This window comes from Dendrobates tinctorius, unplaced genomic scaffold (assembly GCF_039654945.1).
Source record: "Dendrobates tinctorius isolate UK_male_01 unplaced genomic scaffold, ASM3965494v1 ptg000102l, whole genome shotgun sequence".
Classification (NCBI taxonomy): domain Eukaryota; kingdom Metazoa; phylum Chordata; class Amphibia; order Anura; family Dendrobatidae; genus Dendrobates; species Dendrobates tinctorius.
The window spans coordinates 6,053,165-6,073,802 of record NW_027361770.1 but is presented as its reverse complement, the minus strand read 5'-3'; the positions used below and the strand labels follow the sequence as shown (position 1 = coordinate 6,073,802).

The following is a 20,638-nucleotide window of genomic DNA, read 5'->3' as shown; positions in this document are numbered from 1 at the left end:
GAACTAGACTGCTTGACCGTGTGCATGGCATTATGAAGTCTGAAGACTACCAACAAATTTTGCAGCATAATGTAGGGCCCAGTGTGAGAAAGCTGGGTCTCCCTCAGAGGTCATGGGTCTTCCAGCAGGTCAATGACCCAAAACACACTTCAAAAAGCACTAGAAAATGGTTTGAGAGAAAGCACTGGAGACTTCTAAGGTGGCCAGCAATGAGTCCAGACCTGAATCCCATAGAACACCTGTGGAGAGATCTAAAAATGGCAGTTTGGAGAAGGCACCCTTCAAATATCAGGGACCTAGAGCAGTTTGCCAAAGAAGAATGGTCTAAAATTCCAGCAGAGCATTGTAAGAAATTCATTGATGGTTACCGGAAGCGGTTGGTCGCAGTTATTTTAGCTAAAGGTTGTGCAACCAAGTATTAGGCTGAGGGTGCCAATACTTTTGTCTGGCCCATTTTTGGAGTTTTGTGTGAAATGATCAATGTTTTGCTTTTTGCTTCATTCTCTTTTGTGTTTTTTCATTTAAGACAAATTAAATGAAGATAATAATACCAAAGAATTTGTGTTTGCAATCATTTTCAGGAAGAAACTGAGTATTATCTGACAGAATTGCAGGGGTGTCAATACTTTTGGCCACAACTGTATATATATTTAAAAATAGGCAGTACTCCAAATTAAATGTGAAAAAAGTGGATACTTTACTGATCCTCAGGTGGCGATGTTTCAATGGTGACCCGTCTTTACCAAGCCGATAAACACGGGTCACCGTTGAAACGTCGCCACCTGAGGATCAGTAAAGTATCCACTCTTTTCACATTTAATTTGGAGTGCTGCCTATTTTTTTTATTTTATTAACTCAGCTGTTTGGACACTGCTGAATAGGTTTTGCACCAATTGTATAATTTTGGTAGTACTGCTATATATATATATATATATATATATATATATATATATATATATATATATATATATTTATTATGTACAATCCATCTAATCTTATAGGTAATTGTCACCCATTTGCACTTTTCCAGTTATTACCATGGGCATACAGGTTGTATACAGGTGAAATTAGGTACAGGAAGGCAGAATGTCAGCCCCCCCCCCCCCCCCCCGCAATAAAGGAATACATACGGGCCATTCGGGCCGAAGAAATATTTGTTTTAATTTTAATTTAAAAAAAAAGTGTTAAAAGTGGGCTGGACGCCCTCAGTATGGTTTGTGGAGAAGGGCATATCTGGTTTCTGACTGGTTTCCTTGGCGACGTTTTAACGGGCCAGGATTGGCTGGAGAAATTTGGCGGTTTTCTGTGTTTATAAAAAGTCCTGCACTGGCAGTTTTTACCTCACACAACATTTTCCTGAAGAAAGAAGATTCCTTATAAAGATGGAAGCTCTTCTTCAGCAACTTTTAGCAAGAGCCGGCGAAGAGGGAGGTCTGGAATGGCTAAAAAAACTGCCTGGTGACTAGACCTTCATCCGCAGGGCCTGACGCTGCCTCTCCTACCTCAGCTCCATTTACCCAGCTCCAGACTCCGGGTCAGCCTCCAGCCTCAACCGCGGCACCCCCATCTGTAGGGAGAAGTAGGAGACCCCCCGGCAGCCTATTCTACTACATCACCGCGGCGCTACAGACTTCCTGTCAGGGAGCAAACCAGGAAGTCTCGCCGTCCTCCTACCACGAAATCCCGCAGCCCAAAGCGGGACACCGGTCGTCGTCATCATCAAAGGCCGGGTATGTCAGCTGATTCCGCCGGCAGGGCAGATGGGTATTGCAGTTCTAAAAGCACCGCGGCGGCCACTAAGCAGATTGCCCCGGCGCCGGCTACCACACTGCCCCCAGCGCAGCAAGCGACATCATCTGAGGAAGAAGATGACGATTCACCTGCAGGCACCTCTCAGCTGCGCTCGCCCAACATGGAGGGCTCGAGCGCAGGCTGTACAGCAGAACAGTCTACAGCATCCATAAACCATGGAAAGGGTGAGGACTTGAACTAGTCTTTATTTTCTAGTCAGAGTGAACTTAAAAAAAAATGATTAAAGATGTTCTGGCAGAGGCTTTAGGCGGAGTAATCGCTCCAATTCCTCAGCCGCCAGCTAGTATTGATTTAACTAAAAATCCTCTCCCTTTAAGAGGCAATGCAAATAAAGGGCCTGTCACACTAAGCGATATCGCTAGCAATAACGCTATAACGTCACTGGTTTTTTTGACGTTCTAGTGATATTGCTAGCGATATCGCTATGTGTTATGAATGAGTCACCGGAGGAGGAAAAAACAAAAACACAAGCCAAGTCCAGAAAACCGGAGCGGAACTCCAGAGGAGAGGAAATCTAAACTGCCCCAGAGCAGACCCCAAAGCAATAGACAGCCCCCAACATGTATTGTCGGTGAAAAACAGATGAAAACACAAACACAGACAGAAAGACAGGCTGAGCAAATGATGGGGCCCAACTAACTAGATAGGAAAGGACAGAAATGATGCTGGCTGCAATCAGGCAAAAAAACCCTGCCAAAAATAATTTCCAATATGTCTGATAGAAAAGGCCCTGAAGTCACTAGACTTCAAAATCACTATATCAGCTCTCAGGTATATTCTGAAGACAGAGCAAAGAGATCAACTGATCAGAGACAAAAATGGAGTTCAGCCCCTCCCAACCAGGGAAGGCTGAACACAAACACTAAGTAAACAGACAAAATCTCATGGAAAAATAGCAGAGCAAAAACTTAGCTTTTAGTAGACAGGAACTAAACTGGAAGCCAGAGCTCAGAGTAGAAAGGATCACCAGCAACTTTGCAGGGGGTCGGCTGCCTTATATCCACTCAGAAATTCCGGATGTCCAATCAAACTCCACCTGTTCAGATGACAGGTTCTTCCCATCCAGATCAATTTCACTACCTCCTTTCACCAGCAGAGGGAGTTCATCAGACATCAGAGGTGAAGGAGAAAATGAACTCATGTCAGCTATGTCTGATACTTACCTCCGACCGCTCCCCCGCTGGTTATCGCTGATCGCGCGAGAACGTCCTGGACCGTTTCTCGTCGTCAGCTTCCTGTGGCGCAGACGAGCGACGCGTGGACGCGGGAGGGAGGACATCAGGATCGCCTCGTCTGACAGGTAAGTAACGACCCCCGATCGCTGCTATGTCGCTGGTGAGATCTGCCTGTGTGGCAGCTCACCAGCGACCACTTAGCGATGCACCAGCGATCCTGACCGCGTCATATCGCTGGTCGGGATCGCTGGTGCATCGCTAAGTGTGACAGTACCTTAAGAATACATTTAAAGAAGCTTTAGTTTGTGAATTATCACCACTTGCATTCCATTTAAGTTCCGCTATTAAGGAACTTATTTGGGATGGACAGTACGTCGATTTATTCTCTCTTATTCTTCGCAGAGAACAGCCAAATAAATTGGAAAAAAAGACGACAAATTTGAGTCAGACGACTCTAGGAAGGGCTCAGTCAAGTCTTTTAATAATTGGATCCAAGCATTTTCCATTTATTCTGCTGTCATTGGCGAGAAATACCCAAATTTATGTAGTAGTCTTTTTCAACATTTGGACATAATCCTTGAGACATATAGAAATTTTGGTGGATTAGCTTGGCTTCATTACGATGAAGCATTTAGACAGAAACTGGCCGTTCACCCTGAAGTTCACTGGGGGACTAAGGATGTCGGATTGTGGATTAATTTGATGCTTCCCCAAAGACAGGCTTTTTCCCGACAATTTTCCACCCCCCGGTGTTAAAAAAGGATTTTGCTTTGCATTCAATGACTCCTTTTGTAAGTGGAGTCACAACTGTAAATTCAAACATGAATGCTCTTTTTGTGGGAATTCCCATCCCACCTCAAAGTGTTTCAAAAAGCAGTCAACCCAGCTGTCAACTGCTAAGGACGCTAACACAAAAGGCCTTGACTCCTGTGAAGGTGGAAAACATGCGCTATTGGCTAAGCATTTATCCAGACAAGGAGATTAGCAAATTATTGTTTGACAGTTTTTCAGAAGGGTTTTACGTACCGCCCTTTGAGGGTGTTGGCTGTTCAATTGTTAACAATCTCCCTTCTATAAGGTTGCACCCACAGGTGGCAAGTGAAAAATTTTTGAATGAGATCTCGCTAGGTAGATTTGCCGGTCACTTTTCTTCTCCTCCTTTCAAAAATTTTCGGATTTCTCCATTAGGCATTGTTCCTAAGAAAGAGAAAGGCTCTTTCCGTTTAATACATCACTTATCGTACCCACATGGTAATTCATTGAATGATCAAATTGACAAGGCAGCGAGCTCAGTTACATACGCCTCTTTTGATTCAGCCATTCTCTTACTAAAAAAATTTGGCCGGAACGCTTTAATGTCAAAATCTGACATTAAATCTGCGTTCAGACTCCTTCCGGTGCATCCAATGGGATTTATCTCTTTAGGGTTTTATTTCAATAATGAATTTTTCTTTGACAAATGTTTGCCTATGGGCTTTTCTCTGTCTTGCTTTTACTTTGAAACATTTTCTTCTTTTTTACATTAGGTCTTAGAATCCAGGGCTGTGGAGTCGGAGTCGTGGAGTCGGAGTTAGTTTTGGTTGGAGTCGGAGTCGGTAGAAATGTACCGACTCCGACTCCAGCTTTAAAAAAAATGTGTTAATATTTCATAATTGAACTTTCATATGAATTTTATAAATGTTACTCAAATATATATGTTCTATCAAACTATGAACAACAGTGATAAGCAGTTCTGCTGGAGATAGAGACATTTCTTACTTCTTGTGTGTCACTGTTCTCCACTGCCCTTATCTAATCTTATACTTGGTTAACCTCATGCTGCCCCAACCCCCCTACTTACAATGTATGAAACTGAAAGTGAAAATGTGTTGCAAATTCTTAGTAGTAAAGCTCCTCCTCTAGACTAGATCATACTAGGTGTGTGTCTTCCAAGCATCTCACAGCTGCCTGCTACTCAGAAGAGGAAGACTGTAAGAAGTATTATCCTTTCAACAAACTTTGCATCAGTTAACTGTGAGTACATGAGGAATAATAACAGTATTACTGACCACTATATCAGTTGTACGACCTGGCAATAATTTTGTACAATTGTTTTTAGGAAAAACAATTGTCATTTGGATTGTGAATGCAGAATTAAAAACCTGAGAATGTCAAAGAAGCATCACATTAAATCAGCTGTATTTGAACATTTCACCATCACTCAAGATAGAAAACATTATGTCTGTCAGAGTATGACAAATGATCCAGACGAAAACAAATGCTGTGAAGCCAAGATGAGTGCATATTCAGGCAAAGATAAAAATGCTCCTACCAGAGCTTCTAATCTAAAGAGACATTTACAGCGCTTTCATCCAGAAGTACTGAAAGCAGTGGATGAGAAAGACTGCATCCAAACCAATGAACCAGTGCCCAGCTCTTCCAGCCAAACAAAGGAGCAGAGAACTTTGCAACCATCAGTTGCAAGATATTTTGTCAGTGACAAAGTTACTGTGACAATGACAGTAGATACATTTAAAAAACAGATCATAGAGCTTGTTGTAAAGGATAGTGTGCCTATTTCATTATTTTAACGACCAGCTTTTATGTGTCTGAATGGGGAAATGGCCCGCAAGCTTGGTGTTTCTCTGGAGAGAGAGAGAGAGTATTAGAAAATTAGTAATCGAAGAAGCTTTTAAACAAAAGGAAGAACTTAAAAACACTCTCAAGAGACGCTTTCTGTTTCTTAAAATGGATGCCTGCACACGTCACAGAGTGAATTATTTTGCCATCAATGTCCGATTTGTTTGTGACAAAAATGAAATAGTTACCAAGACATTGGCAGTAAAAGACACCAAAGCTCATCACACCAGTGAGTTTCTCCAGGTCTTGGTGGAAAAGGTTCTGCAAGACTATGAACTTAAAAAAGAGCAAGTTCTTTCTGTCGTAACTGACAATGCTTCAAATATGATAAGTACTATTAAGCTAATGAATGAGAGTAATGATGGTGACCAGCAGCTAGAAGAACATTCTGGGTCCACAGACACAGAAATGTTTGAAATAGAGGAACACAGTATTGTAACTGAGGAGCAAACTGAAGTTGCTTCAGATGAACAGCAACATGATAGTTTAGATGATCTTGTTGAAACTGTGTCAATATGTTCTTTCATTCATCACATGCGCTGTGTTGTGCATACGCTACAGCTGGCTATAAGAGACAGTTTGCAAGAAGGACATGCTGCTGCACTGATTGGCAAGGTGAGAAAATTGGCTACTGTTGCCAGAACCCCTAAAGTTGACTCAATTTTGAAGAGACGTGCTGGAAAAGGGGCAATTATTGATCAAGCCACATGATGGGGCAGTACTTACTTAATGATTCAGCGCTTGGTTGAACTGAAAACCTTTCTTGTAGACATGGCTAACCCTCAACTGACGCTAAATGAAAGGCAGTGGAATCAGGTGACTGAGCTGGAAAAATTGCTAGAGCACCCATTTACAGTGACTAAAAAATTACAAGCAGAGGACTTAACTCCAGGTATTTTCTTAAAGGAGTGGAAGAACCTGATGTTTTTCCTGTCCCAAAGAGGAGGGTTAATTGCAAGTGGCATTGCTACATCAATGAAGAGAGGAGCTACTATTACAAAATAACATTCTTTTGGCAGCTTTTTATGTAGACCCAATGCATCGGATTCTTCTAGATGATCAACAGCTAAGTACAGGAAAAGAAGCTCTGTTTGAAATAGCAGTAAGGATGAAAGGGTTGCAGAACAGTCAGGAGGAACAAGAAGAATTTGGTCGTCCTGCCACATCTTCACCCTCATCATCAACTGATGAAGAATTTAATTTCGAAAAATATTTGGATCACAAGGACCGTGCAAAGCGTTCCCGCATAGAAGAAGAGTCATCCCCATCAAGGAACACAGCCAGTACATTTCAGCAGAATTTATCATGTGCACTAAAAGAAATTGAGAAATTTGACCGTTCATCAAAAATAACAGTGCAACAAGCGATTCCTCTGTATCCTGACATTGTCAGAGATGTTGCCCGAGTGGTTACTGCTTTGCCACCAACATAAGTTAGTGTAGAGAGGTTGTTCTCTGCTCTCAAAATAATTAGATCAGATTTGAGGGCATCCATGAAGGAGGATCTGACAGAGGCAATACTTTTTCTGAGGACAAATTTCTAGATTTCTTCTTATTAACTGCATAAAAGTGTTTATTGCATATTTACTTACAGTTTATAAAAGTTTATAAAAGTTATTTGCTATATTCTAATTGTATTCTAATAAATGTAGTTTTTGCTCTAAGTGGTCTGATTACTTATATGATGGTGAGAAACTGAATAAGCACGATGTTTAATATTTTACAACAGTAAATTTGTTGTTATGAATTGGCCATTTATGAAGGAGTCGGAGCCGGAGCCTGATAAAATCCAGGAGTCGGAGTCGCAACTGTGGCTTACCGACTCCACAGCCCTGTTAGAATCCACTACTAGCAATGTAGGAATACTACATTATTTGGATGATTTTTTGTTTGTGGGACCAGCTTCATCCCCAGATTGCTTACATGCTCTTTCCGGTTTTGTGAATTTTTTGGCGTTCCAATTGCGCATGAAAAAACGGTACTACCTTCCAAATGTATTGAATTTTTGGGTATTACTTTAGATTCTACCAAGATGGAATCAAGGCTCCCTTTGGACAAGGTTTCAAAACTGCATGATGCTTTGTCGAAATTTATTAGCAAAGAAAAGGTTACGCTAAAAGAGTTGCAATGTTTATTAGTTAGGATTGCTGAACTTTGCACTCAGAATTATTCCAATAGGCAGGCCGTTTTCAAGACGCCTTTACGAAGCTACGAAAGGTCTATCGTCTCCCAAGTCTCATATCCGAGTTGGTGCGGAGTTGAAGGAAGATGCCAGGATTTGGCAAAAATTTTTATCGTATTTTAACGGAAAATCTTGTTGGCAGTCGGATTTTATATCTGCGGATTCTTTTCCGTTCAATTTTTCTGTTCACCCAACGGTGGGTTGTGCAATTCTTTTCTCCTCTCAATGGATAGCTATAGGTTTGAATCAAAATAACATGGTTTTGGAATTATTTTCAGTCCTAGTAGGTGTTTTTCTTTGGGGAAGATTTATGCGGAATTCTAGGATTGTTTTACTTTCTGAAAATCAAGGTTTTTTGTTGTCCGTCAACACCCTTTCATCTAAGAATAGATGGGCTTCAATAATCTTGAGACAATTGACACTCCTCTGCCTAAAATTTAACATTTGGATTAAGGCAAATGTTGGCTCTAGTCATTGGAAAGAGGCTACGGAATCCTTATTGACAAGTCATCGAGTAATTTTTTTGCAAACAGGTTCCAGAGGCAGCTGTCGAAGCAACACCGTGCCCTCAAGAATTTTGGGACTTGATATCAATCTGATACCTTATTTCATTCAACAGTCGTTATCTGAAAGATCATGGGCCGATTACTCGGCTGCATGGTTAAAATGGTATAATTTTTGTAACTTATATGATTTGGATCCAAAAACTTCGGATCCAGTATCTGGTTTAAAATTTGCTTAATATTGTCCTATTCAGCAGTAACTAAATTGATCGCTGGTGTTTCATTCTGTCTCAAACTCTTAGGCTCCCCACCTTTGACAGCTTTCTTTCCTTTGAAGCAATTTTTGAAAGGATTTAGGAAAAATAATTTCAAGCTGGATGCGAGACGTCCAATTTCTTTACCATTGTTAAAAAATCTATGCTTATCCCTTAATTCAGTTTGCTTGAATCCGTACGAAACATCGTTGTTTTCTACAGCATTTTTAATTGCGCTTTTTGGTGCTTTGCGTATAGTAGTTAATTTCTTCAAAAAAGTCGGAACCTTCCGGACTGATGATTTCTGATATTGAGCTTCACGAGCTGTATATAATTTTGTTTATAAGAAAATCAAAAACAGATCAATTGGGAAGGGGGGCTAGATTGAAGATTGATATTTTCCCTGACTCGGTCCTATGCCCTGTCAGTAATTTAAAAAAATGGGTTGAAATACGTCCTAAAGTGCAAGGTCCTTAATTATTACATTCGGATCTTTCCCCTGCTACCATTTTCCAATTTAATCTTTTGTTAAAGAAATGTCTAGGTTTTTTGGGAAAAGAGAACTTAAGAATTACCTCCCACTCATTTAGAATTGGGGCCGCTACGGAAGCAGCCAGGGCTGGCCTTTCAGATTCAAGAACAAAAAGTTTGGGTAGATAGGATTCAAAAAGATTTAAATTATACATTTGTCATGAGTTATATGATTACTAACACATTAATTTTAGGCCCTTTGGTTGTTTGGATCATCGGCCATTCCTTTGCGTTTAGGCCCAGAAGAGGGCTAAGCTTCGCTATTATTCCGAGAACCTTCGCTATTATTCCGAGAACTTATCATTCAGCCCTACTTCAGTTCAGATTTATTGGCACAGCATTCGAGGAATGAAGTGGTCAAGTTTTGTTTTAGAGTTTAAGAAATGTTATAGGTTTTTTCCATGTCCTGATTTAGTTATATTTCATATTGGTGGTAATGATCTAGGGAAAATGAAGACTTTGGACCTGCTCACATTAATGAGATTGGATGTTTCGGTTTTGAAACAATCCTTTCCTAATACGGACTTCGTTTTCTCGGATATCATACCCAGACTTTTATGGAAGAGGAATGGTTTAGATTTCATGAACAAGATACGAATAAGGGTTAACAGGGGCATTCAAAAATTTTTACCATTGATTAATGGTTTTTCTTTTCGGCACACAGAGCTCGAGGGTTTTATTTCGGGCTTATATAGACAGGACTTGGTTCATTTGTCCGACATTGGACTGGACATTTTTAATTTGGATTTGCATTCTATGGTAGAGAAGTGGCTGTGTGGTTTGGGGGGGCCATGTCTAAGTGAGCCCTGGCTTTTGGGAAAATCGCCCGTTAAGGGGCGGATTGTTTCTCTGGTATGGTAATATTGGACAATTTTATGGAATTATTTATTTAACGGTTTGGTTATTTATTATTAACCCAAAATAAACTCACGGCCACCTTTCTTCCATTATTAAAGTTTGTGGTGTCATTTATTTACTGATATCGGTCCTGTAGGGCCATGTCAGCCCCCCCCCCCCGCCCGCAATAAAGGAATACATAAAGGGGGGTCCCATGGCCATACGGGCCGTAATAATATTTATTTGTTTTAATTTTAATTTAAAAAAAAAGGGTTAAAAGTGGGCCAGGCACCCTCAGCATGGTTTGTGGAGAAGGGCATATATGGTTTCTGACTGGTTTCCGTGGCGACGTTTTAATGGGCTAGGATTGGCTGGAGAAATTTTGGCTGTTTTTCTGTGTTTATAAAAAGCCCTCCACTGGCAGTTTTTACCTCAGACAACATTTTCCTGAAGAAAGAAGATTCCCCCTCCCTAATTTTCAGATTATCTGTCGTGATGTTTTATTGTGGGAAAATCGCCCGTTAAGGGGCGGATTGTTTCTCTGGTATGGTAATATTGGATAATTTTATGGAATTAACGGTTTGGTTATTTATTTATTATTAACCCAAAATAAACTCACGGCCACTTTTCTTCCATTATTAAAGTTTGTGGTGTCATTTATTTACCGATATCGGTCCTGTAGGGCCATGTGCAGGCGCGGGATTTCCAGCCTCGCACATGACGTCAAAGGGACAATAAAAAGAAGGGGAGGAGAATTACTGCGTAATTAAGACCGGAGGCAGTCTTATCTTCTGGGCAGTGTACACTCCATAGCCTTGAAGATTGTAACTATAAGGCTGTGTGCCCACGATGCGATTTTTAAGCGTTTTTGCCGCGATTTTAGGCGCGAAAACGTTTAAAAATCGTGTACAGAACGCCCCCCATGCATTCCTATGGCATTCTGCACATGCTGTGCTAATGCTGCGTTTTTTTCCGTGGCGGAATCGCATCGCGGAAAAAAAATCGCAGCATGATCATTCTTTTGTGCGGAATCGCAAAGAGTTGCCGCGATTCCGCACCCATAGGAATGCATGAGAATCGCTTACTTCCCGCATGTGGCTATGCCCACCATGCGGGAAGTTAAGCGTCTCATGTGCGGTTGGTACCCACGGTGTGGAGGAGAGGAGACTGTCCTCCAGGCCCTGGGTACCATACCCCTGAAAAAAAGAATACAAAATAAAAAAAAAAAAAATCAGGGTATATTTACCTTCCGACGTCCCGTGCTGCCATCCCGGGCCACAGTGTTCCCAGTAATGCCTTGCGGAAAGGTCCTGTGATGACGTGGTCTCGCGAGATCGCTATAGTAACGCGAGACCAACGTCATCACAGGTCTCGCAAGGCATCGCTGGGAACGCTGAGGCCCGGGATGGCAGCGCGGGACGTCGGAAGGTAAATATACCCCGATTTTTTATTTTTTTATCATTCTATCTTTTACTATTGATGCCGCATGGGCGGCCTCAATAGTAAAAACCTGGTCACACTTGTCAAACACTATGTTTGACGAGTGTGACCAACCTGTCAATCACTTTCCAAGCGATGCTTCAAATCGCTTGGAAAGTGCTTGAGAAAATCGCAGCAGAATCGCGGTGAAATCGCACGGGAAAAAAACGCGCGATTTCTGGGAAGGAGTCCAGTTTTCACTGTGCGTTTTAAAATGCTACGTGGGCACATAGCCTAAAAGATGATTTTTTTTCTGAACAAGGCACCAATCAGGAGGCATACAGGTATGACTAATTTCAGCTGTATGCAACCTGTTTGCCCACATTAATAACTCAAAAAGCTCAAAAGGGTGACAGATTCCCTTAAATTTCGACATACATTTTCTTTTGTGTGCAGAAAGCATCAAACTGTGACCAGTCTCAAGATGAGCCCCGATGGGATCACCTCGAGTCCCTGTATTTTCAATAGCGCTATTAGAATCCCTACTGGAACCTATTTAGGCTCTATACACAATTATGGACACAGCTGGAGCATGAAAATGCTACAGAACAAACAGTAGAAAGTCAGAAAAGAAAATACCCATGTGGTGTTATTCTACTTTATAATATTAAATATTTGACTCAGAGTTGAGGAGACACACAAAAACCAAATGGCACACAAATAGAAAGAAACCATTGCCTTTGACGAGTCTCCCACCAAACTATCAAATCAGCTTACCGCTGGAGCTGTCGAAGGAAATATTCCAGAAGTTGTTGGATTGGGGTGCTCTCATTTCCTGCTGTAAAACAGAAGAATATCATTAATACCATTAGTCCAATCAGTGCAAAAACTTCAGTAATATCAGGTCCCACCTGGATGTGTTCTACATGCTCTAACTGGACGGTCTGTAGAGGTTTCAACTTCTACTTTTATCTCCGGTTCAAAATACTCGGTTTCCTCATCTGAATCACATTGTTCTTTTTCTCGTTTTCTCTTTTTTTCTTCCTAAAAACAATAACAAACCACAAAGGACGTTTACAAATAAACAATTGCAATTATTTAGAACAGTGTAACTCCTAAAGCTGGAGGCACACTGATATTTTTGCAGCATGTCGGATCCTATTCCAGCAGTAGCACATCGGCTTCCGAAGTCCTTATGACGCCCAAGCACTAGAACGCCATGGTACATAACAGCCTGCCGTCAGTATACACCTCCCGCCACTGCACTTAGCAATGCAGCCACTGTAGAGCCAGCAGAGAACGAAGTACTACAGAAACGGAGCTCAAATGCCCACAACGCCAAGTTTCTTTCTACTATATTGACATTTTAAAAGCAATAAGTGTTTTTTCCTTTGACATGGTTATATTAGAACTTGTATTTTGTGGGATGAACAGCATTTTTTTTAATGGCACTGGCATTTTGGTGTACATACAATGTATTGGATAAATATTGACAATTTATATTTTGAGAGACACAATGGCACCAATTCATCAAAAGGATTGCCAGATTTACATAGTAACATAGCTAGCAAGGCCAACAAAAGACATGTGTCCATCCAGTTCAGCCTATATTCTGTCAGAATAAATCCCCAGATCTACGTCCTTCTAAAGAACCTAATAAATGTAAGTTGCAATATTGTTACGCTCCAGGAAGACATCCAGGCCTCTCTTGAACCCTTCGACTGAGTTCGCCATGACCACCACCTCAGGCAAGGAATTCCAGATTCTCACTGCCCTAACAGTAAAGAATCCTCTTCTGTGTTGATGGGAAAAACCTTCTCTCCTCCAGACACAGAGAATGCCCCCTTGTGACCGTCACCTTCCTTGGTATAAACAGATTCTCGGAGAGATATTTGTATTGTCCCTTATATACTTATACATGGTTATTAGATCGCCCCTCAGTCGTCTTTTTGCTAGACTAAATAATCGTAATTTTGATAATTTCTCTGGGTATTGTAGTTCACGGAGGTGCCAGGAAAGATCAGAGAGGCCCAGCGCCTGTGCACTGCAGTATTTAGCAGAGAAGTACGACTGCGCAGAAGTGCGACGCCGGGAGCGATGAAGCAAGCAGGAGGACGGCGTTGCAAGAAGATGGGAGGCGCCGAACCTGCGACACCCATCGGACAGGACCCCATTTCCCCCCAGATGAGTATAAGGCTGCGTTCACACGTTCAGGTTTTTTGCGGCGGTTTTTACCACGCGATTTTGCTGCGAAAACACAAAAAAAAACAAAAAAACAGCATCCCATGCAATCCTATGGGATTCCGCAACGCTGTGCTAATGCTGCGGATTTTCCCGCGGTGGAATCGCATCGCGAAAAAATACACAGCATGCTCATTAATTTGCGGAATCGCGGCGATTCTGCGCACATAGGAATGCATTGTTCTGCTTACTTTCCGCATGTGGCTGTGTCCACCACGCGAAAAGCAAGCAGAACATTTGCGGATGGTACCCACGGTCCGGAGGAGAGGAGACTGTCCTCCGGGCTCTGGGTACCATATCCCTGTAAAAAATAGAATTAAAATAAAAAAAAAAAAAATCGGGTTATATTCACCTTCCGACGTCTCACACAGCATCCCCAGGCTTCAGCGATACACGCGGCAGCTCCCGTTCCCAGTGATGCATTGCGATAATGACCTTTGCTGACGTCGCGTCTCGCGATACTGTAGCGGTATCGCGAGACCGTGACGTCAAAAAAGGTCATTGCCGCAATGCATCACTGGGAACGGGACCTGCCGAAGCATCGCGGAGGCCTGGGGATGCTGCGTGGGACGTCGGAAGGTGAATATAATCAAATTTTTTATTTTTTTTTTATTATTTTTAACATTAGATCTTTTTACTACTGATGCTGCATAGGCAGCCTCAATAGTAAACAGTTGGTCACACTTGTCAAACACTATGTTTGACGAGCGTGACCAACCTGTCAATCAGTTCTCCAAGTGATGCTATAAATCGCTTGGAAAACGCTAGCATTCTGCAAGCTAATTACACTCGCAAATAGCTAGTTTTTCCGCGGGAAAATCGCGGGAATTTAAAATGCAATTTTCCCGTGGAATGGAATTTCGGAATTCCCGCGGTAACTTCCGCGGGAATTCTGCTACGTGTGAACTTAGCCTAATAAAACTCATTTTTCTTATCTTGCAGGTTGGACCAGGGGCTTATATACAGCATTATAGAATGCTGTAGATAAGCCATGAAAGGCAGCGGCCGCATCTTATAGAGCCAAAAAACGGGTGACACGTTCACTTTAAGGATTTTGGAGGCCACTGTGCTCTTAGGAACCTTGAGTACTGCAGACATTCTTTTGTAACCTTAGCCAGATGTGTGCCTTGCCACATTTCTGTCTCTGAGCTCCTTGGCCAGTTCCTTTGACCTCATGATTCTCATTTAGTCTGACATGCACGGTGTGCTGTGAGGTCTTATATAGACAGGTGTGTGCCTTTACAAATCAAGTCCTATCAGTTTAATTAAACACAGCTGGACTCCAATGAAGGAGAAGAACCATCTCAAGGAGGATCAGAAGGAAATGGACAGCATGTGACATAAATATGTCTGCCCAAAGGGTCTGAATACTTACGACCAAGTGATATTTCAGTCTTTAATAAATGTGCAAAAATGTCTACATTTCTGTTTTGTTTTTTTTTTACAGTCGAGATGAGGTGCAGAGTGTACATTACTGAGAAAAAAAAAAAAAAAGAACTTTTTTGAATTTACCAAATGGCTGCAATGAAACGAAGAGTGAAAAATTTAAAGGGGTCTGAAATTATATATGTGTGTATATATATATATATATATATATATATATATATATATATATATATATATATATATATATATATATTGGAATGCACCTAACGTTTTGGCATCATAATCTTCGAACATGTTATAAACATGCAAACCGTGACATATGGTAATGTTTTGTAGTTGATTATTTGTGTTATGTGTATGTAAATTAACTGTTTTGCAGAAGAATTGTAAGAACATTGATGAAAACCTGATACCAATGGCAGACCTCTCGGATTTTCAAAGAGGCCAAATTGTTGGTGCTCGTATGGCAGGCGTTAGTGTAACAGAAAGTGCCCGAATGCTTGGCGTGTGAAGAGGTACTGTCTCCAAAGTAATGACTGCGTTTGAAAGAGAAGGAAAAACGTCCGCAGCAAAGCACAGGTCCGGCCGAAAGTGGAAGTTGACTGAGAGAGACCGTCGGACTCTAAAGCGAATTGTGAGAGAGGATCGCAAGACCACGGCTCCTAAAATCACTGCTGAGCTCGATGAACACCTACAGAACCCAGTTTCCACGAAAAATGTTCGTCGGGAGCTGCACAAATCTGGATTCCACGGAAGAGCTGCAATTCGAAAACCGCTGAACTCAATGACAAATGTTTCCAAGCGTTTAGAGTGGTGTAGAAACCTCCAGAATAGGTCCCTCGAGCAGTGGAAACATGTGATATTCTCAGACGAATCATCGTTTACCCTATTTCCGACCTCCGGCCGAGTGTACGTTTGCAGACAGCCGAAAGAAGCATTCCATCCAGACTGCCTTCTCCTAACAGTAAACATGGCGGAGGTTCTGTGATGATCTGGGGTGCTATTTCGTGGAGATCCGCCAGGCCAATGATATCCCTTCATGGAAGAATTAATAGCTGCGATTATTTAGGCATTTTGGGCGACCAAGTGCATCCTATGGTTCAAGCACTGTTCCCGGAGGGGAATGCCATCTTTCAGGATGATAATGCACAAATTCATACAGCTAGAATCGTTAAAGCATGGCACAAGGAACATTGTAATGAAGTTGAGCATCTCATCTGGTCCCTACAATCCCCAGACCTCAACATTATTGAGCATTTATGGCCGATTTTAGAGATTCAAGTTAGACGTCGATTTCTGCCGCCATCGTCGCTCAAAGAACAGGAGGGTGTTTTAACTGAAGAATGGGCTAAAATTCCTTTGGAAACAATTCACACCTTGTATGAATCCATACCTCGGATAATTGAGGCTGTAATCGCCGCAAAAGGTGGACCTACACCATATTAAACTAACTTTTGCTGATGTTTCCAGGTGTTTCCATTACCTACACTAGGGTGCCAAGGAAAAATGCAGATTGGTAAGTCTTACCCCTCAAATTTGTTCCTTATGGCATAAAGATTCATCATGCAAAATATGCTGACATTAAATTTAGATTTACCACTTGCTCAAGGCATGTGAATTATTCCATGTGGACTAGTAAAAAAAAAAAACCTAAAAGTTCAAATCACCCCCCTTTCGCCCCATTGAAAATTAAAGAGTTAAAAAAAAAAATTACACACATTTGGTATCGCCGCATTCAGAAATGCCCGTTGGTATCGCCGCGTTCAGAAACGCCTGATCTGTCAAAATATAAAATCAATTAATCTGATCGGTAAACGGCATAACATACCATACATAACGCGGGATATTGCATGATGATAAATACTAAACAAACATTTAAAACTGCAATATGATGTGCCATTGAGCAACCAGTAAATGATAACTAATCTTAAAAAAAAAAGAAAATTACAAAATATCTATGACCAAAAAGGAACAAAATTAGGAGGTTAGACCTTCAAAAACTTGTGATTTAATTTTTACCATGTATTTCCTTGGCACCCTAACATACACACATATACATATATTATATATACACACATACAGTGCCTTGTGAAAGTATTCGGCCCCCTGGAACTTTTCAACCTTTTCCCACATATCATGGTTCAAACATAAAGATACCAAATGTAAATTTTTGGTGAAGAATCAACAACAAGTGGGACACAATTGTGAAGTTGAATGAAATTTATTGGTTATTTTAATTTTTTGTGGAAATGCAAAAACTGAAAATTCGGACATGCACTATTATTCGGCCCCTTTAGTTTCAGTGCAGCAAACTCACTCCAGAAGTTCGTTGTGGATGTCTGATGATCCAAATGTTGTCCTAAATGACTAATGCGATTTCGCGCATAAGAAAATGCTAAAAAAAAAAAGCAATGTGTGAACGCACCCTAATAACCAACATTGCTAAAGCTGACAGCTGAGGGTTGCAGCCCCAGCTGTGAGTTTTTCCTGGCTAGAGAGGAATACAGTGGAGAAACAGGGGAACCCACGCCATTTTTTTTTTTACTGACCCACTGCCAAAACCAGTCCTTCTGGAGGATATTGCAGGCAGCAGAATGTTCTCCACAGCGTCTCCAGACTCCAGTCACATCTGTCCCATGTGCTCAGTGTGAACCTGCTCTCATCCGTGAAGAGCAGAGGGTGCCAATATTGAATCTGCCAATATTGGTGTTCTCTGGCAAATGCTAATTGCCCTGCACAGTGTTGGGCTGCAAGCACAACACCCACTTGTGGACGTTGGGCCCTCAAACCACCCCCATGGAGTCTGTTTCTGACATTTTGTGCAGACACATGGATGTTAGTGGCCTGCTGGAGGTCTTTTTGCTGGACTCTGGCACAGCTCCTCCTCACACAAAGGAGGAGGTAGCGGTCCTGCTTCTGGGTTGTTGCCCTCCTACGGCCCACCTCTACATGTCCAGGTGTACTGACCTGTCTCCTGGCACCTGCTCCATGCTATGGACACTGTGCAGACAGACACAGCTACCCTTCTTGCTACAGAACAGTAACAGCAGATCAGAAGCTATCTGTGAATGAGGATAGTAGCCACTAGCCACCAATGATTTCTCTCAGGTACAAAGAGAAACTATACAACTGCTCTGCAGTTCTGAGTGAAATATGGCGAGCAGGGCGGTCAGGAGGTACAGATGGTCTGATGTCACAGTCGGCAGCTATCTTTAGTCGGTCACTGCATGATTTAACGCAGCCATGGACTCTTATGGTGCTGTACATGTACGGCGGTTGATAGGAACGCACTTCCCGCTGCACTGTAACTGAGTGATGGATGTCAGAGAGGTTTAAGGATCAACCTTGTAGATGTTGTCCTTGGTGGGATTCGAACCCAGGGCCCCAGAGCTGCAATAACCACTGTGCACCATGCAGCTTTTCTTTCCCATGTAAGTGCTCCATTTGCTTTGGATCAGTTCTATTTTTACATATTACACATTTAATTTATAGACTAGATTGTATTAATTTATATAATATTACTTTTCCTTGGTGAGAGAGGGGAGCAGGGTTGTTGAGCAGAAGGTCATTCCTCCTTAAGTGATGATGGCCTATCCATCAATCACTTGACCCTACAGCCAATCAGTGGTCAAGTCACTGAAGAGACCACTGGAATATTGGTTCTAGAGAGTGGGGACTTCAGAAAGATGCCGGCGCTCTGGTAACTTGAAAAAGCCATGGAAAACCTGCTTAAAATGACAAGGATAGAATAGATGAGAGCAGATACATCATTAAGACTCGCAGCTACCCACATACCTTTCTACGCCTCCTTTCTTCATCAACTACATGTTTATCCTTCTCTTTCTCGGACTTCTTTTTCTTTTTTTTCTTTTTTTCCTTGTGACGCTCTCGCTGTTCGTGATCTGAACGATCATCATAGTAACTAGAATCATGTCCAGATCCAGACAATTCAGTCACTTCACTTCCACCAACTTTAAGAACCAATTTCAGAGGCTTTTCTGAAGGTTTCCCCACATAATCTAAAATGATAGAAACACATAACCTGTCACGGACGGGAGACTGTGTGTGCATGGAGGCCAAATGACCCGGTAGCTTTGTTCTGCGGGTCAGTATGGTAATGGCGATACACAATTTTTATACAGCATTTTTTAAGCACAAATGAAAACACCTTGTAAAAAAAAAAAAAAAAAAAGAATGTGGCTTTGTCACTACAATTCAGCAGTCAACATACGGGACAAGTCTTGTTTGTTCAGACAATTACAGATCCAGCAGTACAAAATATGTAATTTTTCTTTTATCTCTTGCGATTTATGTTTCTGGAAAAGGTGAATGATTAGCAATGGGCTTCAAATGACTAGTGCCATGCCAGTCAGGGGGCGCCCAGCTGGCACGGCAGACTTTGGCACCTAAAACCTAAACATCACAGCACATGGCCAGGAAAAGCGGGTGATGGGCTTTTAAATACGGTGGTCATTCCTGACAGCAGCATGTAAAGTGCTACAGTATAGTATTTCAATGGGAGCTAGCTCCAGATGTAGCAGTTGGTCTCTGGTTCCGGCCACATAGCAATAGCGGTGCACAAATGTACCTACAGTCAGTGTCCACGGCACATTTTCACCTTTTGAACTGCCTGTTCTAAGATCATGTTCACACTCGTTGGATTTCCATATCACAAATTGGATACAAATGCTACATGCTCTGCAGCAGACGCTCAGATATTTGCAGTGCTGTAGCTTTCGGCCTGGCATCCCGTGGGCCCCGATAAGACACAGATCACATCCTCTGCCCAGGCCAGTGAGGCTGGATGTCCACAGCACAGCTCTATGAGATGTGCACATCAAGGGCCAGAAGTAACCTTCACTGCAGCTTCATGTTATAAGCCTTTCAGATCATCACATGACAACCAAGTCTCATGGAAATAAACGGAGTCATGAGCCCGATAATAAATGGGAAGACATGCCAGTGTCCCCTGAATAAGGTTCAGCAACAGTCTGCACATAGCCATGCTAATGATGATGTAAAGCAATATATACAAATAAAATCAGCTAAAGCTATAAACTCAGGACACCACAGATTGAAAAAATAAAAGGGTGATTAAAGGGGTTGTCCAATTCCCTCCTAATAATCGGCTCCCTTACCCCCAATAGGAGGTAATCTGCAGCTGGATTCTCTATGTGGCTGCCGAGACAAGCCAGACGCTGTGCTCAGCAGCCCCTAGAGAATAAGTGAAGGGCGGACACTCTATAAGGGAAGATGGTTGTGGCTCCCACCCACCAACAGGTAATAATAATAATAATTTTATTTTTATATCGCCAACATATTCCGCAGCACTTTACACTATGGAGGGCTGGATAGATGCTGCCTTGCAATAACCGAAGAGCCAGTCAGTCTATACTCACATAGAGAACACAGTAGCCTCCAATGATCTATGAGGCGGATCCATGCTCCCCTTCAACCAAGATGTGTCACCAGATCACTGAGCAGCGCTGCTCCCCTGTAACCATGGAAGGACGCGTCACCAGATCACTGAGCTGCGCTGCTCGCCTGTAACCATGGAAGGTCGTGACACCAGATAACTGAGCAGCGCTGCTCCCCTGTAACCATGGAAGGACGCGACATCAGATCACTGTGCAGCGCTGCTCCCATGTAACCACGGGAAGGACGCATCACCAGATCACGG

At 42.1% G+C, this 20,638-nt stretch overlaps 1 protein-coding gene across 8 annotated transcripts in view; it reads right to left on the bottom strand.

Moving 5' to 3' along the window:
* The window catches only part of BRD9 (bromodomain containing 9), a 124,308-nt gene that overhangs the window by 102,710 nt on the left and 960 nt on the right, over positions 1 to 20,638 (bottom strand). For 6 of the 8 annotated variants that reach the window (XM_073587692.1, XM_073587693.1, XM_073587694.1 and 3 more), the window contains exons 2-4: positions 18,754 to 18,977; positions 12,243 to 12,375; positions 12,109 to 12,169 (exon numbers count right to left, since the gene is read on the bottom strand). In XM_073587692.1, coding sequence (XP_073443793.1) covers positions 12,109 to 12,169; positions 12,243 to 12,375; positions 18,754 to 18,977 — 418 coding nt within the window. The remainder of the gene's footprint in view (positions 1 to 12,108; positions 12,170 to 12,242; positions 12,376 to 18,753; positions 18,978 to 20,638) is intronic. The other 2 variants (XM_073587700.1, XM_073587696.1) reach the window with 1 other exon arrangement.